The sequence below is a fragment of the Schistocerca gregaria genome, chromosome X, assembly GCF_023897955.1.
Source record: "Schistocerca gregaria isolate iqSchGreg1 chromosome X, iqSchGreg1.2, whole genome shotgun sequence".
Taxonomy (NCBI): Eukaryota; Metazoa; Arthropoda; class Insecta; order Orthoptera; family Acrididae; genus Schistocerca; species Schistocerca gregaria.
Window position 1 is genome coordinate 495,065,304 of NC_064931.1, and position 13,879 is coordinate 495,079,182.

General features: G+C 42.8%; 1 protein-coding gene across 3 annotated transcripts in view; it reads left to right on the forward strand.

Moving 5' to 3' along the window:
* Nucleotides 1-13,879, forward strand: part of LOC126299408 (elongation of very long chain fatty acids protein AAEL008004-like) — a 589,530-nt gene that overhangs the window by 546,785 nt on the left and 28,866 nt on the right. For all 3 annotated transcript variants that reach the window (XM_049991293.1, XM_049991295.1, XM_049991294.1), the window contains one exon: nucleotides 183-288. In XM_049991293.1, coding sequence (XP_049847250.1) covers nucleotides 183-288 — 106 coding nt within the window. The remainder of the gene's footprint in view (nucleotides 1-182; nucleotides 289-13,879) is intronic.

The window sequence follows — 13,879 nt, forward strand, 5'->3', positions numbered from 1 at the left end:
CGGTGGCTATGTAAAAACGTAGGCGGAAGGTGTAGCTAACTCTTGCATATAATAATTTTTTATTTTTCTCTGTGGTTTACATTTCGAGATCAATGGTACCTAAATAAAAAAAATAGCCCTCGTATTTTGTCGTCTGCAAAGAGTTTTGTTTTAAAATTGCTGAATGTGGTCTCTTTTTGCAGCTTTTCTTCATCCTGAGGAAGAAGAACAAACAAGTGTCTAACCTACACGTGATCCACCACGGGTGTATGCCTATGAGCGTCTGGATGGGTCTTAAGTTTGCACCGGGTAAGACATTACAGATTACTCTTTGTTCTACACAGGGTGTTTCAAAGTCTTTGCGCCAAACATCTACAGATCACGTCATGAGGAACAGTTCTTCTTAGAGACTAAGCGAACGCTGATGATTCCCGGTGACGCTGGTTATCGTTTAAGACTGTTTATGCCCCGTGAGAGGTGGCAGGATGTAGTTAATCCGTGGCGTTCATATGCAGTGTGTGTTGCGTATCATCTAGTCATCTCCTCCGCCTGAAAGGCGGTAGGATGGACAAAATTAAAGTTTCTAATTCGCTTCTAAAATGTCTTTCTCTTTTTCGTGTTAAAAATCACTCTATCAATTCACTGGGGTAGCTACTATGTTGCAATCCTGCTATTTCGGTGGAATCTCGTCCTCCCAGGGCCGGCCAATAGTAAAGGACGCCAGCCGTGGAAGAAAAGGTTGAATGAACATTTTGTCTGTAACAGAAGTTGTTCCCCATGATGTGATTAACCATCCCTAAACGTTTGTCGCAAATACTTTGAAACACGCTTTATGAATGATGACACTGACCATAACAGTTTACAGATGCTTTGAGAAGATATTCCAGTCGCAAGTTACAGGGAATTTGTAATGTCACCTAGAAAAAGTTTGACCATGAACTGGAAATTATAGCAACCTATCACTCGTACAAATAAGTGGAAGTGGCAGTGCACTGATGGTGGGAATTTCTTTAAGATTCACAACTTAGTGAAAAATGTTGCTGTGCATGTAATTATTACATCAGCAACGCCTGTTATTCCTACTCTTATCAAACTCTAGCGCCGCGCGGGATTAGCCGAGCTGTCTAGGGCGCTGCAGTCGTGGACTGCGCGGCTGGTCCCGGCGGAAGTTCGAGTCCTCCCTCGGGCATGGGTGTGTGTGTTTGTCCTTAGGATAATTTAGGTTAAGTAGTGTGCAATCTTAGGGACTGATGACCTTAACAGTTAAGTCCCATAAGGTTTCACACACATTTGAACATTTTTGAAACTCTAGCGCCCAGCACCAGCTGCATTTAAGCTTTGAAAGATAATTCGGTACGCGATAGTTTTATTTACTTTCGCATCAATATACAGGGTGTCCCAAAAAATTTTGCGACTAACTTCTAAGAGCAGTAGAGGGTGCATTGAGAACAAATCGAGGATAGGAACCCGTGTCGAAAAACGCCATCCAACGTCGCTACAGAGTTACAGGCGCCGGCGACTGCCACAAGCCAACCCCTTCGCAAGCAAACGTGACTTTGTACGCTGACAGACCGTAGGCGGAATGTCTCTCGATGTTATTTGTTATTCGGTGATAGCGACTGATTGCCACGATTGACAGTGGATATGATGGAGCTAACAGCTGCGTAGACAGCACTTGTCTCCTACAAATACGACTAACTGTTGCCTAGGTGGGTGACTGTTTCAACCGCGGTTTTTCATCTGTAGTTTTTTTTTTCTGTATACCGAAAAACAGTGGAGGGTTCCAGGAGAAATCGTCTGCTGGTCTTTCTCATTTTGCGACAACTTTCTAATGACGTGACTCAAATATTTATAGTACAGTTGGCCGTGAAACGTGTCAGAAAGCTACCGATATTATTTATAGCATCATTTATGCGTGCTGAGAATAGCAAAGGGCCTCTCAAGGTTTCCAGGGGTGCGTACGATGCTACTTCTACTTCTGATGATTTCTCCGAGTTGAGAATTACGTATTAAGTTCTGTTTACCAAGCTATTTTCAGTTAATCGCTGACTTAGCCTGGTAATCCGTAAATAGTACCAGAGTCTGGAATTGCCAAGTTTCACCCTTCACTACAAACCGCCACTAAACAGTGAAGTTGGCGGGTGAATCTTCGACAATGACAGCAACTCGTGCTGGCGAAACATCGGAAATCAACTAAACAAATGTCAGCCGAAGATCCCGAGACACGAGCCAACACGCAACACGTCAACAACGATATTGCAGTCTATGCATATCCGAAAGAACAGGAACTGCGGCGACTACAGCTGTTATGAAATACATTAGATGTATTCGTAGTTGCGAATGTGGACAACCTTTAGCTGTTCAATGTCATCATTCCATTATACAGCTGAAGATTGTATTTCATGTACACGTCAACAGCATTAAGTTTTTGGTGATATCTGACTAAAATCGCCGCGCTGCACTTAGGCCGCTCTGGAGACTCTGACAAATGAGAAGGTCCTTTTTTCATCTACGGTACTACAGGTGGAATTTTTAAATGGTGTATCTAAACTGGTAGGGACGTTTTGTTCGTATACGGAATATTCGGACCAGTTTGACACACACAGTTTTTTTCTTTTTTCATTTTGCGTAAAACTTGATTGAAAAGCAACAAATTCTAAGTCACTTTCTCGAAACATATGTATGAAAATAAGCGGCTTTCCAAAGGAAATGCAATAAATCTGGCAGAATCTCAGGAGTAAAGGAAGAAAACACTTCTACATTAATTAGCATCGCATATTCACTATAATTATTCCTAAATTAATAGAAATTAGCCACAGGAAAAAATACTAAGCGTCTTGTAAATAACATATATCGGTTTTTATTTTTTCTTGTATACTTCCTTATGATTACGTTTTAGTTGTGCAGGGTTTCGTTCTACGTTTCTTCTTAATTATGGACGTAAAATAAGTTTGAGTTTCATTTTTGTTGAATGTTCCAAAAAATAACAGAAATGGAGGATATCGTGAAAAGAAATGCGCCACTTTGCAGATCGTTCTTAGAACAGTGGAACTGTTCCTTTAAGAAACGAGCTTGACGTTACGAGACTGCACAAAATAACCGCAATTGTCTGTAATGGTTCCGCTTAGAACAGCAGTATATTTTTTTTTACCATTCTGTAGCAATCAATGTTCATTGCCGATTAGGATAGTCGAGGAGGTTCGAAGCACTGTCGCCTGCTGAAATTACGTTTGGGTCAGCGCGACAGTCTTCTTTTCGGCAACTCAGAGCATCCGTTTGGTTATTGAACGTTCAAACAACTGATTATCTTAGGAAATTATGTTCACGAAGAGAAACTTATCCCGTGTGCATCTCTTGAAAGATTTTGACCACTTCCAGGAGATCGCCACCTAGAAGTCTGAAAATACGAGATCGTCTCCTGTAGAGAATAGTAAACGACAGCGAACACGAAATTTTCAGTTGTTGAAATTTTTGTATCACATTTAAAAGTTGGTCGGTATTGAAGATAATTTGTCTCACTCTTAAACATGGATACAGCCGTCGTTATCAGAACGGGAGGAAGTCTTCTGGTTTGGATATAAGTTCAGCGCCTAAACCAGAGACTGAGACGTGTCTGTGAAACTTCTGAGCTGTAGAATTGTTAGACAAAGAACCAGGTTAAAAAATTTCTGTCATATCTCATCTTAAACAAAATAGTTTCTTCTCATTTATTTTAACACAGACCGTGTTCTTTCCAATTACAGAAAAATGCGTAAAATTCTATGCGAGTTTTTGTTGCTTCATAGTCACAAAATATAAAGTGAAAAGATACTTCGTCAGTGGCGATAACAGAGCCATTCCTGCGAATTTGTCACGATTTCGTACAGTCCATACTGAAAATAATACATTCAGTACCGGTACCTAAATCACGGATGATGTCCGTCTATAGCCCCACCCACGACTCACTCATTAACCATATGAATCGCCCAGATCCAAAATATGTGTCTTGGACTGATAAATGCAAGCTACAATGAAAACACTGCACTGCACTGTGTATGACCCCCCTGCGACTGGCCAATTCGGAGGAAGCATGTGTCCGCCGCTCACACTTTGCATGTTCAATCTCTGGCCTCCATGTCGATGCTCATGAAGATACAAGATAAGGTATGTACAACCTATAAATTTTACTGAATATTTACAAAAAATGTACTGTAGTTTCACATTTAGTTGCCATTTGTTTGCTTTGGTTGCCACAGGCTTACTTCAACTAAACTAGGAATCGGTATCTATGGCTAAATTTTGTTTAAAGTTTTTTTCTGATGTTTCACCAGCACCAGAATGTGGCAGTCGAAAGATTCACCTCCCGCCGCAATTCGATGCTAAGCGATAAAAATGACCTTACAGCTGTGTGTTGGCGTAAGGGGGGGGGGGGCGTTAGGAGAGAATGAAACGTCTTCAGTTTTAGTTTTGTTTTTCTGTTTACAAATAGTATTCTTCAGAGCAGAGAACAGAGTTCCATTACACAAGAATGACTGTTCATTTAATAGCGAACAAAACTGTTACGGCTTTCCTAGTCACTTGTTGACAAATTGTCTGTTGACTTCTCTCTCAGGTTCTTCATTCGATATTTAGTAGATGATTTATCTGAATTTTGACCAGCACAAGTTGTTGACAAATTGTCTGTTGACTTCTCTCTCAGGTTCTTCATTCGATATTTAGTAGATGATTTATCTGAATTTTGACCAGCACAAGTGGCTGGCATCGTTAAAGCTTCGCCCTCCATTGCTGGTGGTGGACTGGAGTCGATCTCGAGGCCGTAGATTATATGTTCCTGGTGCGCCAAAGTCCAAGGACTTTTCTGTGGCCATTTCCGCTGCGTTTCTCCTGCCTGCAGTGGCCGTTCGCTGCAGCACGGGCATCCAGTATCCAGAAAAAAGAAAGCCTCAAGGTGAACGGTTCCTGGATTCCGAAATACTGCCGCGAACTACCGTGCAAGGTAACAAGGGGAGAACCGCAGCGAAAATGGCCGCGGAAAAGACCTACGACGTTGGCACGCCAGGTACACGTAATGTGCGGCCGCGAACTCGACTCCAGTTCAACACCAACAATGAAGGATGAAGCTTTGACAATGCTGGCGAAACGTCAGAAAAAACATCAAACAAACGTCGGCCGAAAAACCCGAGACAGAAGGTAGCAGGCAATTTGTCATAAGGACGTTCTTCCAAACGATTGCTGGATATTAATGCACGGCAAGCTAACTCATAACTGATAACTTTGATTTTGCCAGTGACGAACAAAATATTTGTATCGACATAGCCACACATTCTGAAAAGAAACTAATGCATGTTCCTTGGGAGTCGGTACAGCAATTTTTCTTGTGAGATCAGACATCGCTCAACCACGAGATGTGTACGTTGATATTCAGTATGGACGCTGATGATCATGCTGTTGAGTGGCCTAAACCCATCATCATTTTCTGTTTCATTTTATAATGCACTATATATCATATGCTCTATACAGGCTGTCTTCTGCATAGTCAAATCTTATATTAAAATATGTTAAATTAAAAAACAAAAATGTAAAGACCTAGAATTAAGAAAGTACGATGATAATCGTGAATGATTTCTTCGACTGTATTCTACAGACAAAGTAAAAAGCATCATTTAGTTCCAGCACCATATTAACAGAGTAAATCTGACACAAGTTAAGACATACCGTACCTCTAGTATAATGAACAACGTGGAAATTTTCCTTTTCAGTTTAAACGAAATAATTTTTAAGTGCGGTGAGGAACAATGTGCATGCCATGCCAATTTAATTGGAATGCTAATGCGTTTCATTAAGAAGTGAGCTAAAGCAATGCAACGACAAACACGAAGCAACAGACTGCTGTAGCATCCAGGAAATATACTCTAGAAAATACTGTAAGACTGTATCAGCTTGCGAAGAATTTCGGGGAGAGAGGGGAGAGGAGCGAGGAGTTGCTCAAGGGAAAGTATGGAGGTTTTTACTGATCATTGGTGTTGAGTAAAGATTAATCTGCGTTTGACTGCATTAAAATATCCCAGTAATGCATTAACATTATTAGATGTAGTCACCTTAATTACGGTGCCGATCAGACAGCAGACTAGAGCATTGAAGGTCTAAGTCGAAGAGAAAATTTTTCAGTACTCTAGGGTGCGCAAGTTCGTGTGACGCCTCCCACTCTCGCGGAGAAGAAGTTTGTTTGCATTTTTGTGACGACGAACACGCTCAAGTCGTTTCTTCAGTTTCCTGAAGGTAGCCCAATGCATTTCAGAGTTGATCCTTGTACCATGAGGGAGGACAGAAACAGAATAACCCCTTCAGAGCCCCAGAAGTTCGTCGCCAGGACTTTACTGGTTGAGGGTGCACTTTTGAACTTTATCTTCGGAGGAGAAGGAGTGTGGTGCCACGTCATGGATTGCCTTTTTGTTTCTGGCTAGAAGCGATGAACTCATGTTTCATCGTCTGTAACGATGTTCGACAAAAAACTATCACAATAAGCCTCGTAACACGCAATCAGTTCAGTACAGATGGTCCTTCGTTGCTCTTTAGGAGGCGAACAACCCAGAGGGCACAAACGTTTGAGTACCCCGACTGGTGGACGACTTGGTTAGCTCTACCAACAGTGACGTCCTGTTGAGTAGCGAGGTGTTTGTTTGGTTGTGATCCGTCTGCCAACTAGAATGAAAGTGTCCGCACGTTCCATCACTGAAGGAGTCACAGCTGTGTGCGACCGGCCGGCACGTGGGAGAATGGACAGGTTTGTGTGACCTTGTTGCGATGACGACAGATGCCTCACCCAACGAGATAAAATTGTTTCATTACTTATTGAACGACCCTCGCATTTGTGATATGTACCCGGTTGTGTAGCCTGTGTTCCTGTTAATATTCATTGTTTATTTCGTGCTTGTTGTGTTTGTATCCCTCTGTGGTGTTGTTTTAGACCTAGCGCGCCATCAACTATAAAGAGGATGAAACTTATATAGGGACTTCCAGTGAGACGAGCTTGATTCGCTGTCAGGTCACTAGGAGCGCTGCAAGTTTATCACTCCATCATCTCGGTTTCTTGTTGGTGGATTAGAAGTCGTCCAAACTTATTTTCGTTTCATAGTAAACGCAAGTTGGTTTCATTACGTTGTGTTCCTGATTACGGCTTCTGGTGTTTATTGCGCTCTTCGAATTGCATTACAAATATGGTGCTTGTATCGTGCTTGATTTTTGCTCGCAAGTTAATATTGGGTGGAGTAAAGGGTCCCATATTTGTTTTTGTTTCATATCAAACAGAAGTTGATTTCGTCACATACTGTTCTGTGATCATGTTGAGGTTGAAGTTCTTCTGTCCCTGTTTTCTTACAAATAGATTTGTTTTTGGAGGGGTTCCAACGTGAGCAAAACACTGTTTTATCTTTTCTTCTCTTTCCCTCACATGTTTCACTGAAGTTACAGCATCATCTGTGGGTTTTTGTTTTCTTTCTAGTAAACAAGAGAAATACACGTTATTATCTGTACACATACAAATATGAGCTTTTCAAAATGATAGATACATCTCACAAAGTTTCTAAACTCTTGCCCAAAACGCAACAACTGTTCAATTGCCCGCCATCTTGCTTTCATGACAGTGAAAGTCACATAGTTCATTTTTCACATTCAAGATAATTGGAAAGTCAGAAAACATATTGCAAAAACACAAACAAATACACACACACACACACACACACACACACACACACACACACACACAAACGCGCGCGCGCGCACATACAATCTTACACATAGAATTGGTTAATGTTAGGCCTAACTACAATATTCCAAACCGTAAAATGTGGAATTAAATAATTTTTTCTACATTTATGTTCTGTATGGTTGCAGATGACAAACTGTGAAAGAGAACAAGTAAAATAAAAAACGTAAAAACCAGGAAAACCACAGTATGTTGTAACAAGATATATACATAAAAAACTTCATGTTTTTCAAATTTGAAAATACTCTCTTAAAAACTCAAATTTATATGTAAAGAGCATATTTCCTGTTTAATAGAAAAATAAAAGACCACTGATGATGCTGTTACTTCAGCGAATCATGTCTGGGAAACAGAAGAAAAGATAAAACTGTGCTTTGCTCAAGTCGACCCCTCCCAAAAACTAATCTATTTCTGTGAACATTTGTTCCTGCCTACGAATACGTGTGTGAACTACTCGATTTAAATGAGTTGTAAGTATATTGCTCATATTCTACTATCTTATAGTTTCCATTCATTTTTTGTACTTTCTTGCATCTGATGGAGAAGTCCATGTTAGCGGATTTTGACAGAATTGGTATTCAGCTTTATGGCGTCTTGTCACTGTATGAGTATGTATTTCTGCTTTGAATTGTGTTGCTTCTTGCCACTAAGTGTGCTTTCTAGTATCAGTGATAGTACGTAGTTATTGTGCCGCGTACTATTGTGCAACACAAATATTCGTCGTCGAAATGCATATTTGTATATGGGATTGTGCAGTAATTTTTAGCGTACTTTCACCAACTGAGCGCTACTGCATTTAGTAAACTGTACCTATACAGAATTCAGTAGCATATCCAATGATGAAAGAATGAGAATTCGTACTATTCCCGTTTTAAATTTTCGTTGGAGTGGGAGGTTGACTGCAGTACATTGATGTCTTCTAAAATGTATTATTTTTAGTATCAGTTAATAAGGTGTGAACAGATTTTGGGTAACCACGGTTGCATATTTAGCAATTGCAAGGAAGAGTGCCTTAATCACTAGCAAAGGGGCCGCGCCTACACGTCATCACTGATTTCGTACAAATGTATGGCATATGCAGCGTTCGGCTAAAAGTGAAAGTCACAGAAGTGGGAGCTACAGATGGCCGAGAGTTTTGAAAAAAAAAAAAAAAACAGCGTTTTTGGCTCTGCTCAGGCGTGGCATGACCCATTTATGTTAGTGTCCTCGACACACAATGACTGGTGTAGCGGAAAGAGTACGGAGTGATGGTCAGATGGTCGTGGGGTCGAGTCCCCACGCTGAAATTTCATTTTTATCTTCAGTTTTAACATAACTTACAATACAAATAAACAGAAATAATGCTCATTGTATTATCTTTATAAATATTTTCGAAAAAGTTTGAGAACGAAAGGCAAAGGAAAATTAAGATATGAGCGAGAACTTCGTATATAAGATTAGTAACTTATTTCATAGTTGATGATTTACACGCGATAGGGTGATATTCATCGTAAAAACAAGATGGCTGGTTATTTACAATGGAATATATTTTGATGCAGTCTTCTCGGGGTGTGATTCCTTTATCTCTCTCGATGGGCCGATTTTACCTGCATCAGGAACTCACATCAGCCTGGTTCCCAGAACTCCGAGAAGACAGACGTTGACTCTGGATATTGTACCACAGACACAATCCCTTTGACTGTTCAGAGATGTCACTAAACCTGCCGAAAGATGTAAACAAAATATGCATGAGCAGCGTCTGTTAGACAGAGGGGGTCCGACAGCCGATCAGTTCCAGTCATTCCGCCAGGAAGGAGGTACACGACTCGTGTTGTCTGTGGTTCAACCATGCCTAGACGGTCAATACCGCTGTTCGATCGCGTCCGCATTTTTACTCTGTGCCAGGAAGGGCTCTCGACAAGGGAAGTGTCCATGTGTCTCGGAGTGAACGAAAGCAATGTTGTTCGGACATGGAGGAGATACGGAGAGACAGGAACTGTCGATGACATGCCGCGCTCAGGCCGCCCAAGGGCTACTGGATGACCGCTACCTACAGATTATGGCTCGGAGAAACCCTGACAGGAACGCCACCATGTTGAATAAAGCTTTTCGTGCAGCCACAGGACGTCGTGTTACTAATCAAACTACGCGCAGTAGGGTGCATGATGCGCCACTTCACTCCCGACGTCCATGGCGAGGTCCATCTTTGCAACCACGACACTATGCACCGCGGAACAGATGGACCCAACAACATGCCGAATGGACCGCTCAGGATTGCCACCACGTTCTCTTCACTGATGAGTGTCGTATATGCATTCAAGCAGACAATCGTCGGAGACGTATTTGGAGGCAACCCGATCAGGCTGCACGCCTTAGACACTCTGTCCAGCGAGTGCAGCATGGTGGAGGTTCCCTGCTGTTTTGGGGTGGCATTATGTGGGACCGAAGTACGCCGCTGGTAGTCATGGAAGGCGCAGTAACGGCTGTACGATACGTGTATGCCATACTCTGGCCGATAGTGCAGCCAAATCGGCAGCATATTGGCGAGGCATTCATCTTCATAAACGACAATTTGTAACCCCATCGTGAGCATCTTGTGAATGACCTTCCTTCAGGATAACGACATCGCTCGACTAGAGTGGCCAGACATGAACCCTATCGAACATGCCTGGGATAGATTCAAAAGGGCTGTTTATGGACGACGTGACCCACCAACCACACTGAGGGATCTACGCCGAATCGCCGTTGAGGAGTGGGACAATCTGGACCAACAGTGCCTTGATGAACTTGTGGATCGTATGCCACTACGAATACAGGTATGCTTCAATGCAAGAGGACGTGCTATTGGGTTTTAGAGGTACCGGTGTGTACAGTAATTTGGACCACCACCTCTGAAGGTCTCGCTGTATGGTGGTACAACATGCGATGTGTGGTTTTCATGAACAATAAAAAGGGCGGAAATGATGTTTATGTTGATCTCTATTCCAATTTTCTGTACAGTTTCCGGAACTGTCGGAACCAAGGTGATACAAAACTTTTTTTTGATGTGTGCACTTGAATAGCATTAACGGTCAATATTCTAAAAAAATCTGTCATTTTTATGTAAATTTAACTTAAAAATCCTTAAATATCAAGATCTGGTCACGTGATAAAAGACACTCTGTTATTGGCTGATGCTCTGGTGACGTCACAGCTAAGAATACGACGAAGCTAAACTTGTGAAATAGGAGCGCTATCCCAAGTTACGAGGTTTTTACTGCAAACAGTTTAGCTATTTAACGATGGAAAACGCAATTACAACTTTTAAGTAACAACAGACAGGAATTTTGTGAACGTTGATAGTGGAAGCCTTGAGAAAGTTAATCCGTTTATGCTCCGACCATTTAGAGCGGCGATATGTGCAACGACTTACATTGTTTTCCCTGCTGTCCGCATCGTTATTAAACTCACTCAAAACTAAGGAATTTGTAGAACTTTTGCAAAGGAGTCCGTATTTTATAACTACACTCCTGGAAATTGAAATAAGAACACCGTGAATTCATTGTCCCAGGAAGGGGAAACTTTATTGACACATTCCTGGGGTCAGATACATCACATGATCACACTGACAGAACCACAGGCACATCGACACAGGCAACAGAGCATGCACAATGTCGGCACTAGTACAGTGTATATCCACCTTTCGCAGCAATGCAGGCTGCTATTCTCCCATGGAGACGATCGTAGAGATGCTGGATGTAGTCCTGTGGAACGGCTTGCAATGCCATTTCCACCTGGCGCCTCAGTTGGACCAGCGTTCGAGCTGGACGTGCAGACCGCGTGAGACGACGCTTCATCCAGTCCCAAACATGCTCAATGGGGAACAGATCCGGAGATCTTGCTGGCCAGGGTAGTTGACTTACACCTTCTAGAGCACTTTGGGTGGCACGGGATACATACGGACGTGCATTGTCCTGTTGGAACAGCAAGTTCCCTTGCCGGTCTAGTAATGGTAGAACGATGGGTTCGATGACGGTTTGGATGTACCGTGCACTATTCAGTGTCCCCTCGACGATCACCAGAGGTGTACAGCCAGTGTAGGAGATCGCTCCCCACACCATGATGCCGGGTGTTGGCCCTGTGTGCCTCGGTCGTATGCAGTCCTGATTGTGGCGCTCACCTGCACGGCGCCAAACACGCATACGACCATCATTGGCAGCAAGGCAGAAGCGACTCTCATCGCTGAAGACGACACATCTTCATTCGTCCCTCCATTCACGCCTGTCGCGACCCCACTGGAGGCTTGCTGCATGATGTTGGGGCGTGAGCGGAAGACGGCCTAACGGTGTGCGGGACCGTAGCCCAGCTTCATGGAGACGGTTGCGAATGGTCCTCGCCGATACCCCAGGAGCAACAGTGTCCCTAATTTGCTGGGAAGTAGCGGTGCGGTCCCCTACGGCACTGCGTAGGATCCTACGGTCTTGGCGTGCATCCGTGCGTCGCTGCGGTCCGGTCCCAGGTCGACGGTCACGTGCACCTTCCGCCGACCACTGGCGACAACATCGATGTACTGTGGAGACCTCACGCCCCTCGTGTTGAGCAATTCGGCGGTACGACCACCCGGCCTCCCGCATGCCCACTATACGCCCTCGCTCAAAGTCCATCAACTGCACATACGGTTCACGTCCACGCTGTCACGGCATGCTACCAGTGTTAAAGACTGCGATGGAGCTCCGTATGCCACGGCAAACTGGCTGACACTGACGGCTCCGGTGCACAAATGCTGCGCAGCTAGCGCCATTCGACGGCCGACACCGCGGTTCCTGGTGTGTCCGCTGTGCCGTGCGTGTGATCATTGCTTGTACAGCCCTCTCGCAGTGTCCGGAGCAAGTATGGTGGGTCTGACACACCGGTGTCAATGTGTTCTTTTTTCCATTTCCAGGAGTGTATATTGTCGACTGTCAGTCATAAGCTACGACCCAAAGTTTGATTACTCTTGACAAAACCTAGTGCTTGTTTCCTTTGTAGAATGCACTCAGCAGAGATACACGCTAGGCGTTCTGTGGTGCAAAAATGTTTTACAGGAAATACGAAAATAGCGTCAGTAAGAACTGATTGTAGCAATTGTTTCGATAGTGGGATGTATTATATATATCATCAAATTAGTCTTAGGCTGAGAAACGGACAACAGAGGGTTTTTGGAAAGGACTACTAATAGTGAAGATATCACGATACGTCGACAGTACAACGAGTTGTAGGACGATGAGGTTATGCGGAGAGAAACAAAGCGCGTACAACAGGCAAGTGACACAAACGTAAGGGCTGTGATGTTTGTGAGTGTAAACTAACGTTAGCGTCTGTAGCAGACTTACTTCATCCTTATGTAAGACGATGAAATTACAAAAGTTTGAACAATAAGGATCTAGCTAGACAGTCCTAAGATAAAAACATTGTTTCTAATAACGTAAAAAGCGTGTGGTCACATTAATGTTTTGTTTCTGATCGATGTGATGAAGTTTTGTAATGGCGATTCGGCTTTCATATGAGACTGTCGAGTCATTTTACAAATAAGTTAAAATGTTCTTTCGGGTTAGATTCGAAACAGCGATCTATGGACATCGTCTTACAAAATTCGACGGTTTACCGCTCTAACAGCTGAGATGCCGAATAATTGAGGTGTAATGAGGTAAAACGACAGTTTTCACTAGGGCTTTAATTTCGTTGAATGTGGGGGAACATATCTCAGAGATCAGTTAATGCTAACTTAACAGTGCAACACATTTTTAATTAAGTAAGTGAAGTTGTGCGTCGACGTGATGGAAATTTGCCAGTACAGTGAACCACATTTTACGAATCTTCTCATTCTCTACAACCCTCAGAAACAACTTCACAGGAATATTTGTAGATGTATTTGTGCAGTATGGTACTATACATCATTTGTGACCCATTTTCCGAAACGTAAATTCCGAAACAAGGTCTCACTTTGAATTAGCAGTATGACAGTACGAGCAGCAAGTTAGCCAGTGACGTCACAGGGATCACATGACTCGAATGGGGCGTTTTATCGGGCGTTCAAATTATTTGAATTACATTTCCGTTTTTATAAAAGAATACTGAAATTTAAGAGGAAAAAAGCGTGTCAGGAGCATAAAATGACATAATTATTTAAGACAATTTCCAGAAAACAGTCAAATGCCC